A 25,629-nucleotide genomic window follows, 5' to 3' on the forward strand; every position below is an offset into this window, starting at 1 on the left:
TCTCAAGAAAGAAGAAAAAAATCTCCCTCTCCCATAGCTTCCTCATGCTCTGCATGATGACACTCTACCTCTTTCACAGAGATGCTCTTCTTTAATGGGCCTAAAGTCTGAACTCTTTCTTTTTTTTTTTTTTTTTTTTAGCGGTACGCGGGCCTCTCGCTGTTGTGGCCTCTCCTGTTGCGGAGCACAGGCTCCGGACCCGCAGGCTCAGCGGCCATGGCTCACGGGCCCAGCCGCTCCGCGGCATGTGGGATCTTCCCGGACCGGGGCATGAACCCGTGTCCCCTGCATCGGCAGGTGGACCCTCAACCACTGTGCCACCAGGGAAGCCCTGAACTCCTTTTGAAGCAAGCCACCTTGCATCCTCTCCAGATTATGGAAAGGGTTATGGTTGGAAAAAAAAAAAGTGGGATACCCAAAGAGATGAAGAACACTGAACCATCAATTTTCCAAGAAAGCGTTCTGCTTGGGGGAGTAGGACAGGATCCAAGGACCCTTTCTTCTCTCCCTTCCCCATTCATCCAGTTACTTCTGAATATAATGGTCTCTCAAGCCCAAGAAGACATTTCTTAGGTTCAGATAGTTGGAGGATTTCCTAAGCTTATCTCCCGGTCCAGCTCTTGGCAACTGGGTGGAGTTCCTACCTTAAAGAACTCCAGAATTAAAAAAAAAAATCTCAGCACATGTGTGGTTGCCAGAGCTGGATTGAGGTTATTGTTGGTTTGTGGGAGCTAATGGTGGTATAAATTGAGAGAAAAGCAAGAAGAAATTGATCCTTCTGTATCAGGGTAAATCACACCAGCAAGGTATTTTTATAAAGATCACAAAACACCTCTAATCATAAATCTTCCATTTCATAGTAGAAAGTAGAGTCAAGAAAACACTCTGATTAATCAAATAAATCTGTGATTGGAACATACAGAATCCAGAACTTCTGAGATGCAAGTTCTTTTAATGTCCTAGTTTTCCAGTCAGGAATGGAACTTGGTGAGTGTGGGTATGCGTGGTTGTAAGGGGTGAGGTGCGGGGTGCTAAAACAGGCCATACACAAATAATTTTAGTTATCTGTGGAGCTGGGACCAGCAGAACTTGGCACTCTCATGAAGATGTCCAGGGGTAAATACTGGAATATAAATAGTACCACTGACTTGCAAACTCTCGATGCCCCAAAGCTGCTATGAGAGTTGTGGTTATTGAGGTTCTCATGAAGTTAGGATGAAAAATTTATAAGAAGTGGCTGTTCAAAGAATCATATCCCCATGGATATTCTCTGCAATTTAAGGAGAAAACTAAGGGTATAGAACCGATTAGTCATATTCTAAGATGCCCAAGTTACTATCTTTAGTAGACTCTTGTTATTTACTTATTTATTTGATCTCTTGAGTACAACACACCCTTCTTATCATCACTTTGATTTCCTTTTAGGTGGACTAACTCAATATATGGTCTTGGTGGGAAATAGGGCAGCCTCTCCTTTTAAAAGCCTGGTGAACAAGATTATTCCATCCCCTATTCCTGGGTTGTCAAGAGATGGATGTGTGACCTAGGCTCAGTCACTCAGTCCTCTGCCCCGGGACTTTGCAGCTTGAGCTGGTGGCGTTGGGGTGCGGGGTTGCTGTGGTGGACAGGTCCATGTGTGGATCACAATATTTCTGTAGCATGACATTTGCTGTGGTCCCTACGGCTTGGGCTTCCCACTCTCTCTTGTTCCTATTCATTTCCTAAGCCCAGTCCTCCCATTTTCTGAGTCTCTGATATACATTCAGTAAAGTATCCCCATTTTGAAAAGAGAGCCAGAATTGATTTCTGTTGCTAGAACCAAGAACCCTGACTAAAATATTACCTGAAGACTGGAGAAGAGACGTGAGCTTTCTACTATGTCTACTCCATTGATTAGAATACATAAGGGTATGTAGAATGCATGTAGGGTTCTAGGTATGTGCCTATGTTTTAAAAATGGGAGTAGCAGCAACGTGGGTAAAATTCACTAGAAACCTCTTGATAAATTGTTTTGGAATGTCTGTAAGAGACAATAACGATTATAACAATAATTCAAACATTAAAATTACCAGTTATTACATGACTTCTTTACAAAAGACATTTATTTCTTAGAAGGTCTCAATCTTTTAATAGCCCTATGAGATAAGAGCATTTACTCCCATTTTATAGGTAAGATAACTGAGGTTCAGAGAGGATAATAATTTCCCAAGGTCAGACAACTGGTAAAAAATCAGTCAACATTCCCCTCCAGTCCAAATCTTGTTCTCTTTTTATTCCACAAGGTCATCTCTCTTCCAAAAACAGAGGGGGGAAGATTCTAGCCCAAAATATACCTTGTGAACTTCATATTGCTAAGTCTCTGCCATTATCTTTTTTAACCCCCGTGTCACCCAGATATTCTCAGACCCTCATTTTATTTTTATTTTTATTTTTTTAATTTTTTAAATTAGTTTCTGCTTTATAACAAAGTGAATCAGTCATACATATACATCTGTTCCCACATCCCTTCCCTCCTGCGTCTCCCTCCCTCCCACCTTCCCCATCCCACCCCTCCAGGCGGTCACAAAGCACCGAGCTGATCTCCCTGTGCTATGCAGCTGCTTCCCACTATCTATCTACCTTATGTTTGGTACTGCATATATGTCCATGCCTCTCTTTCGCTTTGTCACAGCTTACCCTTCCGCCTCCCCATATCCTCAAGTCCATTCTCAAGTAGGTCTGTGTCTTTATTCCTGTTTAACCCCTAGGTTCTTCATGATATTTTTTTCTTAAATTCCATATATATGTGTTAGTATACGGTATCTGTCTTTCTCGTTCTGACTTACTTCACTCTGTATGACAGACTCTAGGTCTATCCGCCTCATTACAAATAGCTCAGTTTCATTTCTTTTTATGGCTGAGTAATATTCCATTGTATATATGTGCCACATCTTCTTTATCCATTCATCCGATGATGGACACTTGGGTTGTTTCCATCTCCGGGCTATTGTGAATAGAGCTGCAATGAACATTTTGGTACATGTCTCTTTTTGAATTAGGGTTTTCTCAGGGTATATGCCTAGTAGTGGGATTGCTGGGTCATATGGTAGTTCTATTTGTAGTTTTTTAAGGAACCTCCATACTGTTCTCCATAGTGGCTGTACCAATTCACATTCCCACCAGCAGTGCAAGAGTGTTCCCTTTTCTCCACACCCTCTCCAGCATTTATTGTTTCTAGATTTCTTGATGATGGCCATTCTGACTGGTGTGAGATGATATCTCATTGTAGTTTTGATTTGCATTTCTCTAATGATTAATGATGTTGAGCATTCTTTCATGTGTTTGTTGGCAGTCTGTATATCTTCTTTGGAGAAATGCCTATTTAAGTCTTCTGCCCATTTTTGGATTGGCTTGTTTGTTTTTTTGCTATTGAGCTGCATGAGCTGTTTATAAATTTTGGAGATTAATCCTTTGTCAGTTGCTTCATTTGCAAATATTTTCTCCCATTCTGAGGGTTGTCTTTTGGTCTTGTTTATGGTTTCCTTTGCTGTGCAAAAGCTTTGAAGTTTCATTAGGTCCCATTTGTTTATCTTTGTTTTTATTTCCATTTCTCTAGGAGGTGGGTCCAAAAGGATCTTGCTGTGATTTATGTCATAGAGTGTTCTGCCTATGATTTCCTCTAAGAATTTGATAGTTTCTGGCCTTACATTTAGGTCTTTAATCCATTTTGAGCTTATTTTTGTGTATGGTGTTAGGGAATGATCTAATCTCATACTTTTACATGTCCCTGTCCAGTTTTCCCAGCACCACTTATTGAAGAGGCTGTCCTTTCTCCACTGTATATCCCTGCCTCCTTTATCAAAGATAAGTTGACCATATGTGCGTGGGTTTATCTCTGGGCTTTCTATCCTGTTCCATTGATCTATCTTTCTGTTTTTGTGCCAGTACCACACTGTCTTGATTACTGTAGCTTTGTAGTATAGTCTGAAGTCAGGGAGCCTGATTCCTCCAGTTCCATTTTTCGTTCTCAAGATTGCTTTGGCTATTCGGGGTCTTTTGTTTTTCCAAACAAATTTTGAACTTTTTTGTTCTAGTTCTGTGAAAAATGCCAGTGGTAGTTTGATAGGGATTGCATTGAATCTGTAGATTGCTTTGGGTAGTAGAGTCATTTTGACAATATTGATTCTTCCAATCCAGGAGCATGGTATATCTCTCCATCTATTTGTATCATCTTTAATTTCTTTCATCAGTGTCTTATAATTTTCTGCATACAGGTCTTTTGTCTCCTTAGGTAGGTTTATTCCTAGATATTTTATTCTTTTTGTTGCAATGGTAAATGGGAGTGTTTTCTTGATTTCACTTTCAGATTTTTCCTCATTAGTGTACAGGAATGCCAGAGATTTCTGTGCATGAATTTTGTATCCTGCCACTTTACCAAATTCATTGATTAGCTCTAGTAGTTTTCTGGTAGCATCTTTAGGATTCTCTATGTATAGTATCATGTCATCTGCAAACAGTGACAGCTTTACTTCTTCTTTTCCAGTTTGGATTCCTTTTATTTCCTTTTCTTCTCTGATTGCTGTGGCTAAAACTTCCAAAACTAAGTTGAATAAGAGTGGTGAGAGTGGGCAGCCTTGTCTTGTTCCTGATCTTAGTGGAAATGGTTTCAGTTTTTCACCATTGAGGACGATGTTGGCTGTGGGTTTGTCCTATATGACCTTTATTATGTTGAGGAAAGTTCCCTCTATGCCTACTTTCTGCAGGGTTTTTATCATAAATGGGTGTTGAATTTTGTTGAAAGCTTTCTCTGCATCTATTGAGATGATCATACGGTTTTTCTCCTTCAATTTGTTAATATGGTGTATCACATTGATTGATTTGCATATATTGAAGAATCCTTGCGTTCCTGGAATAAACCCCACTGGATCATGGTGTATGATCCTTTTAATGTGCTGTTGGATTCTGTTTGCTAGTATTTTGTTGAGGATTTTTGCATCTATGTTCATCGGTGATATTGGCCTGTAGTTTTCTTTCTTTGTGACATCCTTGCCTGGTTTTGGTATCAAGGTGATGGTGGCCTCGTAGAATGAGTTTGGGAGTGTTCCTCCCTCTGCTATATTTTGGAAGAGTTTGAGAAGGATAGGTGTTAGCTCTTCTCTAAATGTTTGATAGAATTCACCTGTGAAGCCATCTGGTCCTGGGCTTTTGTTTCTTGGAAGATTTTTAATCACAGTTTCAATTTCAGTGCTTGTGATTGGTCTATTCATATTTTCTATTTCTTCCTGATTCATTCTTGGCAGGTTGTGCATTTCTAAGAATTTGTCCATTTCTTCCAGGTTGTCCATTTTATTGGCATAGTGTTTCTTGTAGTAATCTCTCATGATCTTTTGTATTTCTGCAGTATCAGTTGTTACTTCTCCTTTTTCATTTCTAATTCTATTGATTTGAGTCTTCTCCCTTTTTTTCTTGATGAGTCTGGCTAATGGTTTATCAATTTTGTTTATCTTCTCAAAGAATTTGGGTTTTGATGGGGGGAATGGGAAGTAGATGACGCAGAGTGAGGAGAGAAACCCTTTAGCTAGGAACTTAATGGCTTTGAGGTAGCTTTTCATATAATTAAGCTACATTAATGTAATATAATGTAGTCTGACCACATTACTGTAATAGAAGCAGACGAATATAAAAATATATTACCATTGATACAGGAAGTCATTGCAAGAGTTTGTTTTTCACAACTAGTTTTTTTTATTCCAATTAGAATTACTTTGCTACATTATTATGTTTAATTTATTGATTTATTCTAGTCTCATGAAGCTAGAATATATATAGAAATATATGATGATCAAGACTTAAATGTATGTTGAAAGATGAAAGCTGAAGAAATTGGGGTAAACTAGTAAAACAAAGCCAGGAGTGGAATTAGAATATGACATGCATACCACAAGGTCTCGCCTGATGCTAAAGAGCTTAACAGTTCAGGTCTTGGTTTCTTGTGACCAAAGCAAAGAGGGCAAGATCATGAGTTGATGCTGTTCAGGAATGTTGTTAAGAGAAATCAAATCTTGCTCTGGCATGAGGATTCACTGGACAGCAGAATCACAGTTTCTGACAGGGACACCAATTTTGTAGTGTGAGTGGCTGAGTCTACATCTCCTCCACTGCTTGCCAAGTTGAGAGCCCTCTCTCACAATTAAACTTAAGGATTCTGTCAAAGTCTACCCCATGGGCCCTGCGACTTGCTAACACAGGCCCAAGTCTTCTGCTCACTGTGTGCAGGTGCTGACTGTAAAGCTGGCCCTCAGGCATTTGTGGGCAGACCATTCTACTCACAAGGGTCCCCTCGCCTTTGTGTCCTCTCTGTGACCTGGGTCTTCGGGCTGAGGGCCCCTGGGCTGCTCTGGCTCTACCTCAGTGTGGTATAGGGATAGTCCAGGTGAGGGCATGAAGAAAACTGGAAAGACGGCTCCAACAGCAACGCCTGGTCCCTGAAGGAAACGCAGGGTCTCAGTCACAAGCAGGTCATGGGGACTGGATATTCTCATAACCTTCTCTAGCAACCTCATGATGTACTTCTTAGCCCTGACTTTCCTTGCTTAGTCCCTGGCAAATAATTCTTTTCCTTGAAATAATGGCTGAGGAGTCCTGGGAGAGAAGTACACGGTTATCCTGGTGGGCACATGAAGACCCCAGTGATCTGAGTCAAGGTCAAGACATGCCTGCAGGACCTGTTCTGACTCACTGCAGGTGCCTCTGAGGCTCCTTTCATGCTCAGCTGAGGCTTCTGGAGACTGCCCTTTCCCCACCTTAGGACAGACAACAGAGGAAGTCTGAGGGGAAAAAGCTCATGAGAGAAAGGAAGTTACTGTTTTTGTTGAGGGCCCACTGTGTCTAATGCATTGAACTACGTGCTTCATTGAGGGGGAATAAGTCCTGGGAAGAGACAAGCCAGGAACATGGACCCACTTGCCTTCCAGACGTGTTCCTAGGTGCTCTGCTGGGGAGGAAATTAGAAAATCATGAGCAGTGAAAAACAGCAAGCTTCTTACAGCCCAGTCCTTAAACCATCCCCCAGCGTTTCAGCCTCTCTCCCAAGACAGGAAAGAGATACAATAGCAGCAGGCTCTGAAAGATTAAGCCATCAGGAGAGAAGCACATTGTCTTCTCATGTGCAGGGCGATGACTGCTATCTGTGCCAAGGGACAGACATTGCTGCTCTGGAAAGCTCTGCTGTGCCTAGCAGCCCACTTACTCCCTCAGCTCCCGTGAAGACAAAAGCATTGCCCCAAAGTTCACCTGCACCCTCCTGTCCCTGCTGGGTCCTCCAGACCTGGGAATAAACCATGCACAGACACACTGGATTCACTGAAAGAGGGGACAAGATTAAACAGGTGGTGGGGGTCAAGGACTCACACAGGCGCTTTTCCTGACCACATGCTTCATACTTAGCTTGACAACCCCAAATGAGTCTCAGCAGGACCCGGGATGTCAAGGACATCCCTACAAGCCTCACCTCATTGGTCCTTTCCCTACACCTTTCCTCACCTGGAGCCCTGACCTAACAGCAGTGTTCACCATTGCTATACACAGGCTCCTGGTCCCTGGCTGGGGCAGGTGAGCTAGAGTAGAGGCATCCTGGGAGACCTGGGCTGAAAGTTTCTGAAAGCAAAGAAAAATGTGTCGGTCCTTGGGACAGTGAATTAGGAGGAGAAGAAAGGCTGGCTGGGGGCTAAAGTGTAGACAGAGTTTCAGAGGATTTAGTACCCAGAAAGGCATGGAGTGTTGCAAGGTAGGGCTAGAAAAGGGGAGGGATGCAGAACATGGCACATTCAAATTTCTATTTTTGAGCCATTTTCCAAGTTCTCCATTTTGAGTGTTAAATAAGTCAGAAGGAGAGTTCCAGCATCCTTTGCACACAGTACATGCACACTAGATATTGGATAAATGAACCAACACATAAATGTGGACTAAACACAGAGGCCTCACCCGTGGGGGTCGGCACCAGAACCTGCTCCTGCGAGGCAAAGAAGAACTAGTGTTTGCCAAGGGGAAGCTCTCCCTAGGATGGATTTGGCATAAAAGGAGTCCACTCATTTCTCATATCAGTAGATGATGGTCTGGAAGGTCCCTTGCTGGGAAGTTTACAGTCAGAATAAGCATCCCACATTCTACGTGACCCTCTGCTCCTGGCACAGTGCCTGGCATTGAATTAGTGCTTAATATATGTTAGTGGAATGAATGAAAAATGTGAAATGCCTGTCTTCCCTGGGGCAGACAGCAGGTGCTTTACACCTGGAAAATTTAGAGATTTGGCTACTGGCTGTGTAACCTAAGCGAATCACTTAGCTTCTGTAGACCTTGGTGTGCTCTTTATGAGTATAGTGTAGTACATTAAACATGAGCTCTGGGGCCACACTTCTTCAGCCAGCCTGTAGTTGGGTCAATTTAGGGTTACTCATCATTCCTTTACCTTTTGTTTCTGTACTTGTGAAATGGGGAAAACAGTAATAATAATAATACCTCTCAAATGAAGATTAAATTAGTCAATGCATGCTAAAGTGATGGTAACAGCATTTACACACGGTGAAGATATTTGCTACTATTATTTTTATTATTATTATTTTGTTAGTTTTATGAATTAGCCCAAACCTGGCTGTGCTTTTGAGTTGCTCAGGGAATTAAATAAATACCATTTCTTTTTTTTCTTTTTTTTTTTTTTTTTTGGCGATACGCGGGCCTCTCACTGTTGTGGCCTCTCCCATTGCGGAGCACAGGCTCCAGACACGCCGGCTCAGCGGCCATGGCTCACGGGTCCAGCCGCTCTGCAGCATGTGGGATCCTCCCAGACCGGGGCACGAACCCGTGTCCCCTGCATTGGCAGGCAGACCCTCAACCACTGTGCCACCAGGGAAGCCCAAATAAATACCATTTCTTGATCCTCATTTCCAAAAATTCAGATTCAGTAAGTCTGGGCTGGGATCAGGTATTTGTTTATTCTATGGCTGATTCTGTTGTGCAGCCAGATTTATTGACTCCAGGGCTATGCTGCTCAACCCTATGGGTTGCTGTCTCTGTAGACTACAATGTGAATGGCATCCCCTGGAGTTGTACTGCGTGGTGACTCTGACCTGGTTTCTTCCAGTCTTAAGAGGCTGTGATTCTGTTCTGTGTACCAGATAGGCACAGTTCAGGGTAATCCTATAGCATATATTCAGGACATACTTGATTTTGAAATTAAAGGACCCACAATTTTGAATTCTTGAGGATTTTAATTATTTGGCCATTACTGAATCCCTTTGCACAAGTAACATACAGTGTTGCCTGGAAGGTTTAAAAAGTGAATATTTAAATGAAATAAACATGAACTTTAACAGGTACCCTTAGCAGGCAGGGTAGTCTTCATCCTGCTGGAGTCTATATTCTTCCTTCCTCTGTCCTGAAAATAAGGCACTTTAAAACACTCTAAATACCCTTCAAGGCCATGGAGATCTGCAACCACTTGTTTGGTGTGTGCCAGGCTCCCTTCTGTCCCTCTGGTTAGTATTTTCATGGGGACATTTTGCTCTGAAGGTCTTCTGCAGTCTCTTGCCACAGGGCATTTTAATAGGCTCCTTTTGTGACTGGGGATATTAAGTGAGGGCTGGGGCCCTTTTCCTCCCCTGTGTTAGTTAGGATTTTCTCTACTTTTGACATTGTCTTTAGGTGAGCTTGCTGGATATCTGGAGGGCTCCTTAGGATGTAAATGCTGTCCTTGGCACCAATATGCTGGGCGTCCCTAATCCATCTAGTAAGTGCATTATGGCATAATATTACAAGAGCCTTTTTAAAAAAAGGTAAAAGTAGTGGAAAGACTCTCCAGAGATAAACATCAAAAGCCTCTCTTGGGGGCTTCCCTAGTGGCACAGTGGCTGAGAGTCCGCCTGCCGATGCAGGGGACACGGGTTCGTGCCCTGGTCCGGGAAGATCCCACATGCCGTGGAGCGGCTGGGCCCGTGAGCCATGGCCGCTGAGCCTGCGCGTCCGGAGCCTGTGCTCTGCAACGGGAGAGGCCACAACAGTGAGAGGCCCGCGTACCGCAAAAGAAAAGAAAAGAAAAAAAGCCTCTCTTGGGATTAACAGCTCTTCTTAGGGCATAAGAATTGAAAAAAGTGATGGAAGGGGGCTGAATTGGGAGAGGAAATGTGATTATTCTATTGTGGGTAAAGGACCTAGCCTATATTAATTTTGGAACAAGTGACTTCTTGGAGTCAAGGTAGTGATATCTGATTGTCTATTTTCAAGATTTTAGCTGGCTTTGTGTGTCCAATAAAGTCTTCTTCAGTGGGGAGGCACCCCTCACCTATTAGATGACAATTGTTCTTGGTTCATGAGGTTTGGGTGAGGTTGCCTCCTCCTTCCTTACTCCTGTGAAGGGTGGGACATATGCCATTCATGCTCCAGGCTGGCTAGTCCCAGGTTCTCCTTGAGACTTCTGCAGGAGCCATCTGGATCCTGAGCATTAAACAAGAGGCAGGCTTGGGGCAGCCAGCACCCTCCAGCTACCAAGAGGGCAGCCTAGGACCTGTCTCTGTGTGAGTACAAGCTGAGGTAAGCAAGCTGTGGCTGACTTCCATCTATTTATGTTTTCCATGGGCTTGATTCTCTCTTTGCACTTCATTCTTCTCTAATTGTCAATGTTTTTGTCACAGCTTTCTCAAGTCCTTCATGGAATGAATTAGAGGTATAACTAAATGAGTAAATGAAGTAAGACACTTTATATAAAATGATTCTGTACTTCATGTTACCCTCAGAATGCCTCTATGAGGGCAAGGAGAGGATGCATTAATATCCCCATTTTCAGAGAAAGAAAATGGTCAGAGAGATAAAATCATTGTCTTGGTAGGTTTTTAATATATCCCACCCAGCAAGTGGCAGAACTGTGGCTAGAACTCATCTCTTTACTTCCAATCCAAGGCTCTTTCTATTCTATTATACATTATCATATATAATTATGCATAATATAATATATTATAATATATTATAATTAATATGACAGTTATACTGTACTTAATATACCCATTGTATTATATTCTATAGTACTTAGAATACTCAGATTATTTCTTTTAAAATCTAGTTCCCTGTTGTATTTCTCTTGTCTATGCATCTTCATGGAGACTGTTTCTAACCCATAGCTATTTTGTCAGAGTTCTATTTAATAAACAAATGTAAATGGGCAATCAGTCTCACTTGAACTCACATATGTAAAGCACTTTCTTGGAGGGTTGAATTACTTTAACTGACAGCCTCACCCACTGGGTGGTAGCTTCCAGACTACATGTATGCCACCTGTTGCACCCAAACAGTATTTTTGGTGATAATCAGTGATAGAGCAACAAAGAGTAAAAGCAGAAGTTACAAACCTGACTTCCTCTGGAACCTTAGGTAAAAAACAGAGCAGCAGTTGCCAAGAAACCAAGCAGTGACTCCCCCCACCTCCCCGCCATCACTGCAACCAGAAGGTGGCTCTTGTCCTCTGCAGGTTCTGAGGAGAGAGGCCTGGGACTCAGTCTGGAAATCTGCGGATACTGCGGGGGAGGGTGTGTGAAGTCAGGGATGGGGCAGGGGTCCCAGTGAGTTTTGCCTTAGTTTGAAATGGTTAAGTGGATGTTCAGTTATTTGTCAAATGACCTGGAGTGTAGTCCACTCCTCTCAGGCTAGTGTGAGGCTGGCTGCTAACTTTCTCAATTTCTAGTAGTCTCTATTTCCAGTATGAGTCACTGAGGAACCCCAATTTTTTTTTTTTTTTTTTTTTTGGCTGTGGCACATGGCTTGTGGGATCTCAGCTGCCTGACCGGGGACTGAACCTGGGCCATGGCAGTGAAAGTGCAGAGGCCTAACCACTGGACCACCAGGGAATTCCTGAGGAACCCTAATCTTAACCAAATGCCCTTTCTCATCGACCGGCATGCTTAGAGTCTTTCCTCTGGAAGGGAAGCGTGTAACCCAAGCTCAAGCAACGTACAAATGACATTGAATAGCAGTGCCTCACTGCGCTGGGCCCCCAGGCCATTGTCAGCCTCACAGAGTAGTTTCCAGCATGTTCTGTGGTGAGAGAGAGAATGAAGGATGCTCCTCCTCCAAATGGGGCCAAGCTGGTCCCCAGGCTGATATCCTCATGATAAAACCAGTACAGGATGGGGGAGAGCCTCTCTGGGCCTCACAGAGAAGCTCCATCACATTCCCCACCACAGCCTGGGCTCCAGGAGCCCTGAGGGTGAGGACAGGGTGACACACAGGACCTGAGGGGAACCGCTGGCTGTCAGAGAGGGTCTCTTCCTCTTGACAGTTCACCATCGACCCCTGCCTCTGTTCCCACATTCCAGATTTAATCCTTAGATCAGGGCTGTCCAACAGAACTTCCTGCAATGGTGGAAATGCTCTATATCCGTGCTGCTCAGTATGGCAGCCACTACATGCATATGGCTGTTGTACGCTTGAAATGTGACTAGTGTGAATAAAAGAGAAAATTTTTTATTTTAATTAATTTAAATGTAAACAGCCAAATGTGATGAGTGGCCACTGTATTGAACAGCACAGCTGTAGAGGCATTTACCCAAGAGCTGTGAGGATGAATTCCAGGAAGGCTTTCTCCCAGCTGGCTGACAGCAACAGTGTTTTTTCATCTCTTTCATCTTACTATCTTATTTGTTCTACCGAATTTGTAGTTCCCCTAAAGCAGCTATTTATTTTGGAAGGTCTGCCTTTGTCAGAAAAGAATTAGCTCTTCATAGCTCTCGTCCCTATGATCACCTTAAAGTGTTCTCATGACCCAAAGGATCCCTGAGCCCAGTTTGAGTACCTCTGACTGAACTGTGGGCAGGTGGAACTCACTTCTCACAGTGATACTTACTGCCTCACTCTGGATGAGGCCATAGCTGTTGTCAGCTGTAGACTAGTATCCCCCAGCCTGGCCCTCTGTGATAACAAGGATTTCCAGCTCTGCTCCCTGGAAATGCCAAGTTTTTGTCCCCAAACTCTCCTTCATGTCCCCTCTGTGTCAGGAAAAGGTGATGTCCCCTGTGCCTTCAGACAGAGCAGACAAGGACCAGTGTCTTCCTTTCAATCATCTGCCTTCTGGGGGCAGAGTTTCCATGGAGACACAAGACACAGGGATCCCTGTGTGAACAGGAGACAGCAGGTGAGGCTTGACTCTTGGGAACATCAGGGCTGAAGTGGTTGGTATCACCCTAAAAGTGACAGCAGATGGAGTTGGAAATTTTGAGCAAGATCAGAAAACAGAGATCTTTGTAGAGTACGAATTGAGGGTGCTGGGTGTCAATCCTGAGTATATTTCTGTGGGAGGCAAGATTCTCACTTCTCAGCCTTCAGTCACATGAGGTTCCTCATCTCATAATGTACTCACTTCAGGAGCTTATTTCCCCTAGAGGGCCAGGGTGGGCAACACCAGGGAAAAATCCTTGGGCTTGTGCTTGGTGACAATGGGCAGAAGTCTTGTGTTGAGAACTATGAAGAATAATGGAAAATATTAGCCCTCCTTTAGAGGGACATCATGCAAGATGATAAACTGCTTCTCTCCCTTCTTTTCAGACCTACCTCAAGACCCTCTGCTTCAATACTATCTTCTCTAATTGCTCCGATATAAAATGGGTCTCTCCATTCTCTCAAATCCTATTGTGTTGGATTTGTTACTAGGCTACTCTCTAGCTGACTGTCAGCTCCCTGCAAAGCCTCTATAGCATAATAAGAGGCACTCAGTATATATCTGATTATATTACAATAGGAAAGGTAAAGTTAAGAGGACTGTGGTGGACATTCTGAAGTTTTATGATTCTTGAAGCCTCTCGGTAACCATTCCAGTCCTAAAGCACTATTAGAAATGAGAGGAACTCAGGATAGCCTCAGGATCTCTCTGGAACAGACACCCATCCCCATCTTATGGGAAAAGAAGGAACTAAGGTCTGAATAATGCCCTGCCCTACCTCCCTTTTTCCAGCCCCAGTATCCCTTTTCACCAAAACTCACTCTGCACATAAATTTGGAATCTCTGACTCTGTTTCCAGACACAGGAAGTCACTTCTGTACCTTGTAACAGGAAGACCCTGAGTCTTCTCTCCACCTGGCAGCGATCTGGAGCTTTGGGGAGCTGCCCCAGCATGACCCCAGGTCCTAGATATCTCTGAAGAGGTGAAATTGAAGTTGGGTATCTGACTCTGTGGAGAGAGCGGGGTCTCACAGGTTAGGGTTACTAGACTCTTCTTGGTGGACCAGACGGTGTTAGCTGCCAGCACAGGAGGTGGAAACAGCTCTAAAGAGAAGAACAAACATAATCCCAGGGCAACGAGGCTCAGAGCACCTGGAGAGACTCATCTATGTTCTCAGCACTATCAAATAGATCTTACAAAACCAAGTCAATAGAATCACCACCCAACTCCCTGGCACAACTGAAGTATCATAATTTCTACCCATGGCTTTCTAGGGAAGCTCGATGCGCACACCCTCCGCCTCCCCGTTCCTTGATGAGCCTTGTTTGCACCCAACCCTGCTATACCTGGAGTGTAGTCATTACCTTGAATTTTGACCCTTACAAGGTTTGAAGTTCTTTGCCACAGAGATAACATAACCTTTCTTAGAAAGCAGTGCAATTTTATAAGCCATTGTATCTGGAGACCTCTTTTGGTATGCTGAAGCTTGAGTTGGTTGTAAAAGCAGTAAGTTTTTTTCTTTTTTTTTTAACATCTTTATTGGAGTATAATTGCTTTACAATGGTGTGTTAATTTCTGCTTTATAACAAAGTGAATCAGCTATACGTATACATATACCCCCATATCTCCTCCCTCTTGAGCCTCCCTCCCACACTCCCTATCCCACCCCTCTAGGTGGTCACAAAGCACCGAGCTGATCTCCCTGTGCTATGCGGTTGCTTCCCACCAACCATCCATTTTACATTTGGTAGTGTGTATATGTCAGTGCTACTCTCTCATTTCATCCCAGTTTACCCTTCCCCCCCCCCGGCGTCCTCAAGTCCATTCTCTACGTCAAGCAGCAAGTTTTTTCTCATCCTTGTAGTAAATCATTTCATTCAATTCCCCTCCCTCCCTTCCTCAGCAACTCAGAATCACTCTATCTCCTTCAAAGATAGAGTGTGGGACCTGGAGAATCAGCCAGTCTGCGATAGACAGTAGGCACTCAATTCACTCCTTGATTTTCCATCCTCTGCGTGCCTGTTGATATCTTGCACTCATTTTCCCCACAAAGCCTATCCATTCATAGTTTCTTCAATGACAGTTTTGCTTTTTCCTCATGAATTTTACCCTTCATTCAGGAGCAGATGATTTCTGAAGCCTGACCCTCCTCTCCCTCACCTGAAGAGACTACCAGGTACACAGGGTCACTGGGACTCAAGTTCAGAGTACAGCATGGGTGCTTTCCAGCACGTGTCTCTTAAATAGTGTTTGAAATGAAATTTTTAGTCTATATTCTTTCATAGGCTCATATGCTCTCTCTGTTCCTGGGTAGAGGGATGCTTTGCATGTCATTGTTACCACTGTGCCTTGGAAGATGGTGGTCCATGGAGGATGGAAGAGAGCACAGCTTTTGGTTGGGCAGCAGATGGAAGGAACCTGTCATGAATCAAGTTTCCACTGGGCACCAGGCACCTAGTTATACTCTTTACATGAGGTCACTGAATCCTCACGAATACGCATGGGGTCATTATCATCATGTCTAATTTGTAAACATGTAAGTCAGTGGGGGATCAGGGCATTTTGCCCATGGTCACAGAGCTAGAGTGTAGCAAAGATAGGATTTGAACATCATTCGCTGAATTTTAAGGCCATAGTCTTACTACTAAACCATGCTTTCTGCTTGAGAAAGAAAGAGAAAGAGAAAGAAAAAGAGACCCTAAGTTTGGATTGGCTGCCAAAACCCTCATCCCTTGCTTGGCTGGTGCCAAGGAAGTGAGGAGTCCACATTGCTCTGGGGTAGTTATGGAACTTCCTCGTATGATTCTTTATGTGTATCAGGGCCTGAAGTGAATCAGACAAATGAGTAAACAGTTCCTCCTCCCACACCCCAAAACAGCTCTGACTCTTGCTCAGACCAGGAAATAACAAGTTGAAACAGGGTCAATATGAAATATTGAGTTTGTAGGTAAAAAGGATGGAAATGACAGGAGTTTGTTCTGAGCCCGGATCAAAGATTTGGGTGAGAGAGTTCCTGTGAATATTTCTGGCAGAGCTGCCTCCCTGCTCCTAAAATGGACTTCCAGCTGGGGTGCTCCCAGGAGACTTCGTGCACCTGCAACCAGGTGAAGACACTGTCTCCTTACCTGCCTTTCTTTTATCAGGTGCGTCCTCCTCCTTTTGCAGAAGAGGTCAGAAAGTAAACTCTTGAGCAAAGCAGAGCAGGAAGGTGCCAGGAACAGAGAGGTAGATAGGACTAGAATGACTGGGCCTAGGGGAAAGGGGGACACTTCCCTGCAGTTGTGGGGAGAAGGATTGGTACAAGCTTCCCCAGGCTCCTGTGCCGGGCACTATAACTCCAAGGCAATGAAGAAGAAACAAAGAGGAACTTAGAGGACTCTCCTCAGCCAGGAACTGCAAGAGAGAGAGACATGAGAAATTAGCACAGTACAGGGATCCCGTCCTCAGCTGCACACTCACACTTTATCTGCCTTTCTTTGTCTTCTCTATGTTGCCCTGTCCCTACCCAAACAGCTGATGGACACTTCTCCAGTTCATCATCAGGGCCTATTGGCTACTCAGCAGTTCTCTTTTTTGGTCCCAGACGCTAGTGTGGAATAGCCCAGAGGCAAGGAGGACAGTGGAGAAAGACGTCTAGCCCTTCCCTTTCCTCGGCACTGGTCTCCCTTACCTGCTCTCTGGTTTGATTTTGGGGTCCAGAGAAGGGTTTAGCAGAAGTCTGATCTCATCAAGTTCTCATCTGGGGGATTGTCCCTTTATAAGGGCACTCAGTGGAAGCAACTTCCTTGTTCACACACTCATTTATTCAAAAAGCATTTGGTAAATACTTACTGTGCCAGGAGTGGGTCTAAATATTAGAGTTACCAAGAATAAGACACTGCCCCTACCCTCAAGAAAATTACAGTCTAATGGAGGAGATGCTAAGTTGATAAGAAATTACAATACAGTGTGATAGGGCTCTGACAGTGGGAAGAGAGAGAATTGTTAAGAACACAGAAGTGGGTATCAAACTTCTCCTTTTTACTGAATAAAAAAGACCATTTACGTAGTTTTGCAATGTAATAGGGGTACATCAGAATAAAAATGCTAAGCCTACTGTCAGAACTGAAGTTTGAAACTCTTATTTTTCAAATATTTTAAATATTATTTCTACTTAAAAAATATAACTGCCCATGTATATTTTCAATTCCACAGCTCATCAGATTTCATTATTTCCTTCCAAACATATTTCTTGTACGTGTATTATCTTTTTTTTTATTAGTTTCTGCTTTATAACAAAGTGAATCAGTCATACATATACATCTGTTCCCCAATCCCTTCCCTCTTGCGTCTCCCTCCCTCCCACCCTCCCCATCCCACCCCTCCAGGTGGTCACGAAGCACCGAGCTGATCTCCCTGTGCTATGCGGCTGCTTCCCACTATCTATCTACCTTACGTTTGGTAGTGTATATATGTTCATGCCTCTCTTTCGCTTTGTCACAGCTTACCCTTCCCCCTCCCCATATCCTCAAGTCCATTCTCAAGTAGGTCTGTGTCTTTATTCCTGTTTAACCCCTAGGTTCCTCATGATATATATTTTTTAATTCCACATATATGTGTTAGCATATGGTATTTGTCTTTCTCTTTCTGACTTACTTCACTCTGTATGACAGATTCTAGGTCTATCTGCCTCATTACAAATAGCTCAGTTTCATTTCTTTTTATGGCTGAGTAATATTCCATTGTATATATGTGCCACATCTTCTTTATCCATTCATCCGATGATGGACACTTAGGTTGTTTCCATCTCCGGGCTATTGTGAATAGAGCTGCAATGAACATTTTGGTACATGTCTCTTTTTGAATTATGGTTTTCTCAGGGTATATGCCTAGTAGTGGGATTGCTGGGTCATATGGTAGTTCTATTTGTAGTTTTTTAAGGAACCTCCATACTGTTCTCCATAGTGGCTGTACCAATTCACATTCCCACCAGCAGTGCAAGAGTGTTCCCTTTTCTCCACACCCTCTCCAGCATTTATTGTTTCTAGATTTCTTGATGATGGCCATTCTGACTGGTGTGAGATGATATCTCATTGTAGTTTTGATTTGCATTTCTCTAATGATTAATGATGTTGAGCATTCTTTCATGTGTTTGTTGGCAGTCTGTATATCTTCTTTGGAGAAATGCCTATTTAAGTCTTCTGCCCATTTTTGGATTGGCTTGTTTGTTTTTTTGCTATTGAGCTGCATGAGCTGCTTATAAATTTTGGAGATTAATCCTTTGTCAGTTGCTTCATTTGCAAATATTTTCTCCCATTCTAAGGTTGTCTTTTGGTCTTGTTTATGGTTTCCTTTGCTGTGCAAAAGCTTTGAAGTTTCATTAGGTTCCATTTGTTTATCTTTGTTTTTATTTCCATTTCTCTAGGAGGTGGGTCCAAAAGGATCCTGCTGTGATTTATGTCATAGAGTGTTCTGCCTATGATTTCCTCTAAGAATTTGATAGTTTCTGGCCTTACATTTAGGTCTTTAATCCATTTTGAGCTTATTTTTGTGTATGGTGTTAGGGAATGATCTAATCTCATACTTTTACATGTCCCTGTCCAGTTTTCCCAGCACCACTTACTGAAGAGGCTGTCCTTTCTCCACTGTACATTCCTGCCTCCTTTATCAAAGATAAGTTGACCATATGTGCGTGGGTTTATCTCTGGGCTTTCTATCCTGTTCCATTGATCTATCTTTCTGTTTCTGTGCCAGTACCACACTGTCTTGATTACTGTAGCTTTGTAGTATAGTCTGAAGTCAGGGAGCCTGATTTCTCCAGCTCTGTTTTTCATTCTCAAGATTGCTTTGGCTATTCGGGGTCTTTTGCTTTTCCAAACAAATTTTGAAATATTTTGTTCTAGTTCTGTGAAAAATGCCAGTGGTAGTTTGATAGGGATTGCATTGAACCTGCAGATTGCTTTGGGTAGTAGAGCAATTTTCACAATTTTGATTCTTCCAATCCAGGAGCATGGTATATCTCTCCATCTATTTGTATCATCTTTAATTTCTTTCATCAGTGTCTTATAATTTTCTGCATACAGGTCTTTTGTCTCCTTAGGTAGGTTTATTCCTAGATATTTTATTCTTTTTGTTGCAATGGTAAATGGGAGTGTTTTCTTGATTTCACTTTCAGATTTTTCCTCAGTAGTGTACAGGAATGCCAGAGATTTCTGTGCATTACTTTTGTATCCTGCCACTTTACCAAATTCATTGATTAGCTCTAGTAGTTTTCTGGTAGCATCTTTAGGATTCTCTATATATAGTATCATGTCATCTGCAAACAGTGACAGCTTTACTTCTTTTCCAATTTGGATTCCTTTTATTTCCTTTTCTTCTCTGACTGCTGTGGCTAAAACTTCCAAAACTAAGTTGAATAAGAGTGGTGAGAGTGGGCAGCCTTGTCTTGTTCCTGATCTTAGTGGAAATGGTTTCAGTTTTTCACCATTGAGGACGATGTTGGCTGTGGATTTGTCGTATATGGCCTTTATTATGTTGAGGAAAGTTCCCTCTATGCCTACTTTCTGCAGGGTTTTTACCATAAATCGGTGTTGAATTTTGTCGAAAGCTTTCTCTGCATCTATTGAGATGATCATATGGTTTTTCTTCTTTAATTTGTTAATATGGTGTATCACATTGATTGATTTGCATATATTGAAGAATCCTTGTGTTCCTGGAATAAACCCCACTTGATCATGGTGTATGATCCTTTTAATGTGCTGTTAGATTCTGTTTGCTAGTATTTTGTTGAGGATTTTTGCATCTATGTTCATCAGTGATATTGGCCTGTAGTTTTCTTTCTTCGTGACATCCTTGCCTGGTTTTGGTATCAAGGTGATGGTGGCCTCATAGAATGAGTTGGGAGTGCTCCTCCCTCTGCTATATTTTGGAAGAGTTTGAGAAGGATGGGTGTTAGCTCTTCTCTAAATGTTTGATAGAATTCCCCTGTGAAGCCATTTGGTCCTGGGCTTTTGTTTCTTGGAAGATTTTTAATCACAGTTTCAATTTCAGTGCTTGTGATTGGTCTGTTCATATTTTCTATTTCTACCTTATTCAGTCTTGGCAGGTTGTGCATTTCTAAGAATTTGTCCATTTCTTCCAGGTTGTCCATTTTATTGGCATAGAGTTGCTTGTAGTAATCTCTCATGATCTTTTGTATTTCTGCAGTGTCGGTTGTTACTTCTCCTTTTTCATTTCTAATTCTATTGATTTGAGTCTTCTCCCTTTTTTTCTTGATGAGTCTGGCTAATGGTTTATCAATTTTGTTTATCTCTTCAAAGAACCAGGTTTTAGTTTTATTGATCTTTGCCATCGTTTCCTTCATTTCTTTTTCATTTATTTCTGATCTGATCTTTATGATTTCTTTCCTTCTGGTAACTTTGGGGATTTTTTGTTCTTCTTTCTCTTATTGCATTAGGTGCAGGGTCAGGTTGTTTACTCGAGATGTTTCCTATTTCTTAAGGTGGGACTGTATTGCTATAAACTTCCCCCTTAGAACTGCTTTTGCTGCGTCCCATAGGTTTTGGGTCGTCGTGTCTCCATTGTCGTTTGTTTCTAGGTATTTTTTTATTTCCTCTTTGATTTCTTCAGTGATCACTTTGTTATTGAGTAGTGTATTGTTTAGCCTCCACGTGTTTGTATTTTTTACAGATCTTTTCCTGTAATTGATGTCTATTCTCATAGCATTGTGGTCGGAAAAGATACTTGATACAATTTCAATTTTCTTAAATTTACTAAGGCTTGATTTGTGACCCAAGATATGATCTATCCTGGAGAATGTTCCATGAGCACTTGAGAAAAATGTGTATTCTGTTGTTTTTGGATGGAATGTCCTATAAATGTCAATTATGTCCATCTCATTTAATGTATCATTTAAAGCTTGTGTTTCCTTATTTATTTTCATTATGGATGATCTGTCCATTGGTGAAAGTGGGGTGTTAAAGTCCCCTACTATGAGTGTGTTACTGTTGATTTCCCCTCTTATGGCTGTTAGTATTTGCCTAATGTATTGAGGTGCTCCTATGTTGGGTGCATAAATACTTACAATTGTTATATCTTCTTCTTGGATCGATCCCTTGATCATTATGTAGTGTCCTTCTTTGTCTCTTCTAATAGTCTTTATTTTAAAGTCTATTTTGTCTGATATAAGAATTGCTATTCCAGCTTTCTTTTGATTTCCATTTGCATGGAATATCTTTTTCCATCCCCTTACTTTCAATCTGTATGTGTCTCTAGGTCTGAAGTGGGTCTCTTGTAGACAGCATATATATGGGTCTTATTTTTGTATCCATTCAGACAATCTGTGTCTTTTGGTGGGAGCATTTAGTCCATTTACATTTAAGGTAATTATCGATATGTATGTTCCTATTCCCATTTCCTTAATTGTTTTGGGTTCGTTATTGTAGCTATTTTCCTTCTTTTGTGTTTCTTGCCTAGAGAAGTTCCTTTAGCATTTGTTGTAAAGCTGGTTTGGTGGTGCTGAACTCTCTCAGCTTTTGCTTGTCTGTAAACGTTTTCATTTCTCCATCAAATCTGAATGAGATCCTTGCTGGGTAGAGTGATCTTGGTTGCAGGTTTTTCTCCTTCATCACTTTAATTATGTCCTGCCACTGCCTTCTGACTTGTAGAGTTTCTGCTGAGATATCAGCTGTTAACCTGATGGGGATTCCCTTGTGTGTTATTTGTTGTTTTTGCCTTGCTGCTTTTAATATGATTTCTTTGTGTTTAATTTTTGACAGTTTGATTAATATGTGTCTTGGCGTATTTCTCCTTGGATTTATTCTGTATGGGACTTTCTGTGCCTCCTAGAGTTGATTAACTATTTCCTTTCCCATATTAGGGAAGTTTTCAACTATAATCTCTTCAAATATTTTCTCAGTCCCTTTCTTTTTCTCTTCTTCTTCTGGAACCCCTATAATTCGAATGTTGGTGCGTTTAATGTTGTCCCAGAGGTCTCTGAGACTGTCCTCTGTTCCTTTCATTCTTTTTTCTTTATTTTGCTCTGCAGCAGTTATTTCCACTATTTTATCTTCCACCTCACTTATCCGTTCTTCTGCCTCAGTTATTCTGCTATTGATCCCATCTAGAGTATTTTTCATTTCATTTACTGTGTTTTTAATCGATGCTTGATTCATCTTTAGTTCTTCTAGGTCCTTGTTAACTGTTTCTTGCATTTTGTCTATTCTATTTCCAAGATTATGGATCTTGGAAATAGAATCTTGGATCATCTTTACTCTCATTATTCTGAATTCTTTTTCAGGTAGACTGCCTATTTCCTCTTCATTTGTTAGGTCTGGTGGGTTTTTATCTTGCTCCTTCTCCTGCTGTGTGTTTTTCTGTCTTCTCATTTTGCTTATGTTACTGTGTTTGGGGTCTCCTTTTTGCAGGCTGCAGGTTCGTAGTTCCCGTTGTTTTTGGTATCTGTCCCCAGTAGCTAAGGTTGGTTCAGTGGGTTGTGTAGGCTTCCTGGTGGAGGGGACTAGTGCCTGTGTTCTGGTGGATGAGGCTGGATCTTGTCTTTCTGGTGGACAGGTCTACGTCTGGTCGTGTATTTTGGGGTGTCTGTGGACTTTTTATGATTTTAGGAAGCCTCTCTGCTAATGGGTGGTATTGTGTTCCTGTCTTGCTAGTTGTTTGGCATAGGGTGTTCAGCACTGTAGCTTGCTGGTCGTTGAGTGAAGCTGGGTGCTGGTGTTGAGATGGAGATCTCTGGAAGATTTTCGCCATTTGATATTATGTGGAGCTGGGAGGTCTCTTGTGGACCAGTGTCCTGAAGTTGGCTCTCCCACCTCAGAGGCACAGCACTGACTCCTGGCTCCTCAATTTGGGATGATTCGTTGTCTATTCATGTATTCCACAGATGCAGGGTACATCAAGTTGATTGTGGAGCTTTAATCCGCTGCTTCTGAGGCTGCTGGGAGAGCTTTCCCTTTGTCTTCTTTGTTCTCACAGCTCCCGGGTCTCAGCTTTGGATTTGGCCTTACCTCTCCATGTAGGTCGCCGGACGGTGTCTGTTCTTCGCTCAGACAGGACAGGGTTAAAGGAGCAGCCGCTTTGGGGACTCTGGCTCACTCAGGACGGGGGGGAGGGAGGGGCACGGAGTGCTGGTGGAGCCTGCAGTGTCAGAGGCCGGCATGACGTTGCACCATCCGAGGCGCGCCGTGCGTTCTCCCAGGGAATCCGTCCCTGGGTCCCAGGACCCCGGCAGTGACGGGCTGCACAGGCTCCCCGGAAGGGGGGCATGGACAGTGACCTGCGCTCGCACAGAGGCCTCGTGGTGGCAGCAGCAGCCCCAGCGTCCCACGCCCGTCTCTGGGGTCCGCGCTTTCAGCCGCGGCTCGCGCCCGTCTCTGGAGCTCCTCCAAGCAGCGCTCTTAATCCCCTCTCCTCGCGCACCAGGAAACAAAGAGGGAAGAAAAAGTCTCTTGCCTCTTTGGCAGGTCCAAACTTTTTCCTGGACTCCCTCCCGGCTAGCTGTGGCACATTAGCCCCTTCAGGCTGTGTTCACGCTGCCAACTCCAGTCCTCTCCCTGCGCTCCAACTGAAGCCCGAGCCACAGCTCCCAGCACCGCCCGCCCCGGCGGGAGAGCGGACAAGCCTCTCGGGCTGGTGAGTGCCGGTTGGCACCGATCCTCTGTGCGGGAATCTCTCCGCTTTGCCCTACCCAGGTACGTGGGGAGTTTCTTGCCTTTTGGGAGGTCTGAGGTCTTCTGCCAGCGTACAGTAGGTGTTCTGTAGGAGTTGTTCCACGTGTAGCTGTATTTCTGGTGTATCTGTGGGGAGAAAGGTGATCTCCGCGTCGTACTCTTCCGCCATCTTCCCCGGAAGTCCTGTTTATTATCTTAACCTAATTTTAATGCTTGTTAAGATACAGTTTAGAATTCTGCTTTCATTTCTTTGATATTATCATATTATAATAAATACATTGAACATCATGGTGCATATTCTCTTCTCCATGTTCACCTCTTTATTTTAGATTCCCAGAACTGGGATTCCTAGGTCAACATACATGCCATTTTTTAACTGGCTTTCCAGATATGCTTTACCACTTCCGCTGCCAGGAGCAATGTGACTGCATCTGCTTCACTCAGTCTTCCTGCACTGGGAAACTAGCATGTAACCTTCTGGGATTATTGTTGCTGTTGCAAATTTATTGACTGTAAACTGTACCACCATGTTTTAATCTGTGTTTCTTGAATGGATTTACTCATTCATACAAGAAATATTAATTGAGTGCAGCTACGTACCAGGCACTCTGCTAGGTTTTAGGGATAAACAATGGTTTTTGTGAAGCGGGTGATAAAGTAAGCAGCTGCTGCAGGAAGTGTCTTTTAGTAGATCATCATGATCTTTATCCATTTACCCAAAACATTTTCAAGTTTTTTTGCCAATTTATATGAATTCTTTGCATCATAGCTCAGCTCTTTGCCTTATTAGCTGTAAATATTTTCCAAAGTTAATACTCATTTTTATTATAGTTGTATTATTATCATATTACAGAAATATCAAATGTTTATTTTAGAAAATCTCTGAATTTTCTACTACTTCAATACTTAGGAAGACATAATCTGTATAAAAATTCAATACAGTTTTAATTCATTTTCCATGTTTTTGAGAATTAAAAAAATACACTTATTTCTTAATTATCTGGTTTACTTTAAAATTTACAGTGGAATCTGTAAATATCTATTGTGTGATGATATCTATTTTCCATAAATTAAGCTAATATGTAATTGAACGTATTTCTAGATTTCTATTATTTTCCATTGATCTATATTTATATCTTGTACCCATAATATCATCTTTTTATATTGTTCTAGAATCTATTTTTAAAATATATGAATTAGATTTCCAATGTTACTCTTTAAAATAAAATATATTCTTTGATACTCTCACCAATAGATTTTTCCAGATACGTTTTTGAACATTTTATTGAGTTCCAAGGAAAATTCTGCAGGTAGTTTGATTGAAATTATATAGAATCTATAAATCAACTTGGGGAGAACTGACATCTTTATAACACTGCTACCTTAGTGTTCCTATCCAGACTAATGACATGTCTTCATTCATTGAAGTTTTCTTTGTACAGTTTTATAGATTTCCTTTTATAAGTCAAAAAACATTTTTATCACTCCTATTTTTTCACTTTTATGGCTATGTTAGATGGAATTTCTTCACTATAATCTCAAACTAATATTTGATAATATTCAAGGAGGTCACTGTTTTGGTTGTTTATCTTGAATCTTCCTAATTAATTCATATTCATGTACTTCAAACTATACTACATAGATGATATAATCAAGAATAGAGGCTGCATAGTTCATAACAAAATAGCAAACAAGCAAGTGCCAAATACGTGTGGTGGGAATGAATAAAGAATGAATAATATATTTTAAATCTTGCCTTCCAATGTGTCTGCCTCTTACTTTTGCTA

The 25,629-nt window shown here is 42.2% G+C and overlaps 1 protein-coding gene across 1 annotated transcript in view; it reads right to left on the reverse strand.

Annotated features, from left to right (window-relative positions):
- Positions 1 to 11,924: 11,924 nt before the first annotated feature.
- Positions 11,925 to 25,629, reverse strand: part of LOC309799211 (Fc receptor-like protein 3) — a gene marked incomplete at both ends in the record, with an annotated part of 124,561 nt that continues 110,856 nt past the window's right edge. Inside the window, 3 exon segments of the mRNA XM_082612199.1 lie at positions 11,925 to 12,040; positions 12,043 to 12,150; positions 12,153 to 12,460. Coding sequence (XP_082468325.1) covers positions 11,925 to 12,040; positions 12,043 to 12,150; positions 12,153 to 12,460 — 532 coding nt within the window.

Source organism: Mesoplodon mirus, assembly GCF_964341445.2.
Source record: "Mesoplodon mirus genome assembly, chromosome: 3".
Taxonomy (NCBI): Eukaryota; Metazoa; Chordata; class Mammalia; order Artiodactyla; family Ziphiidae; genus Mesoplodon; species Mesoplodon mirus.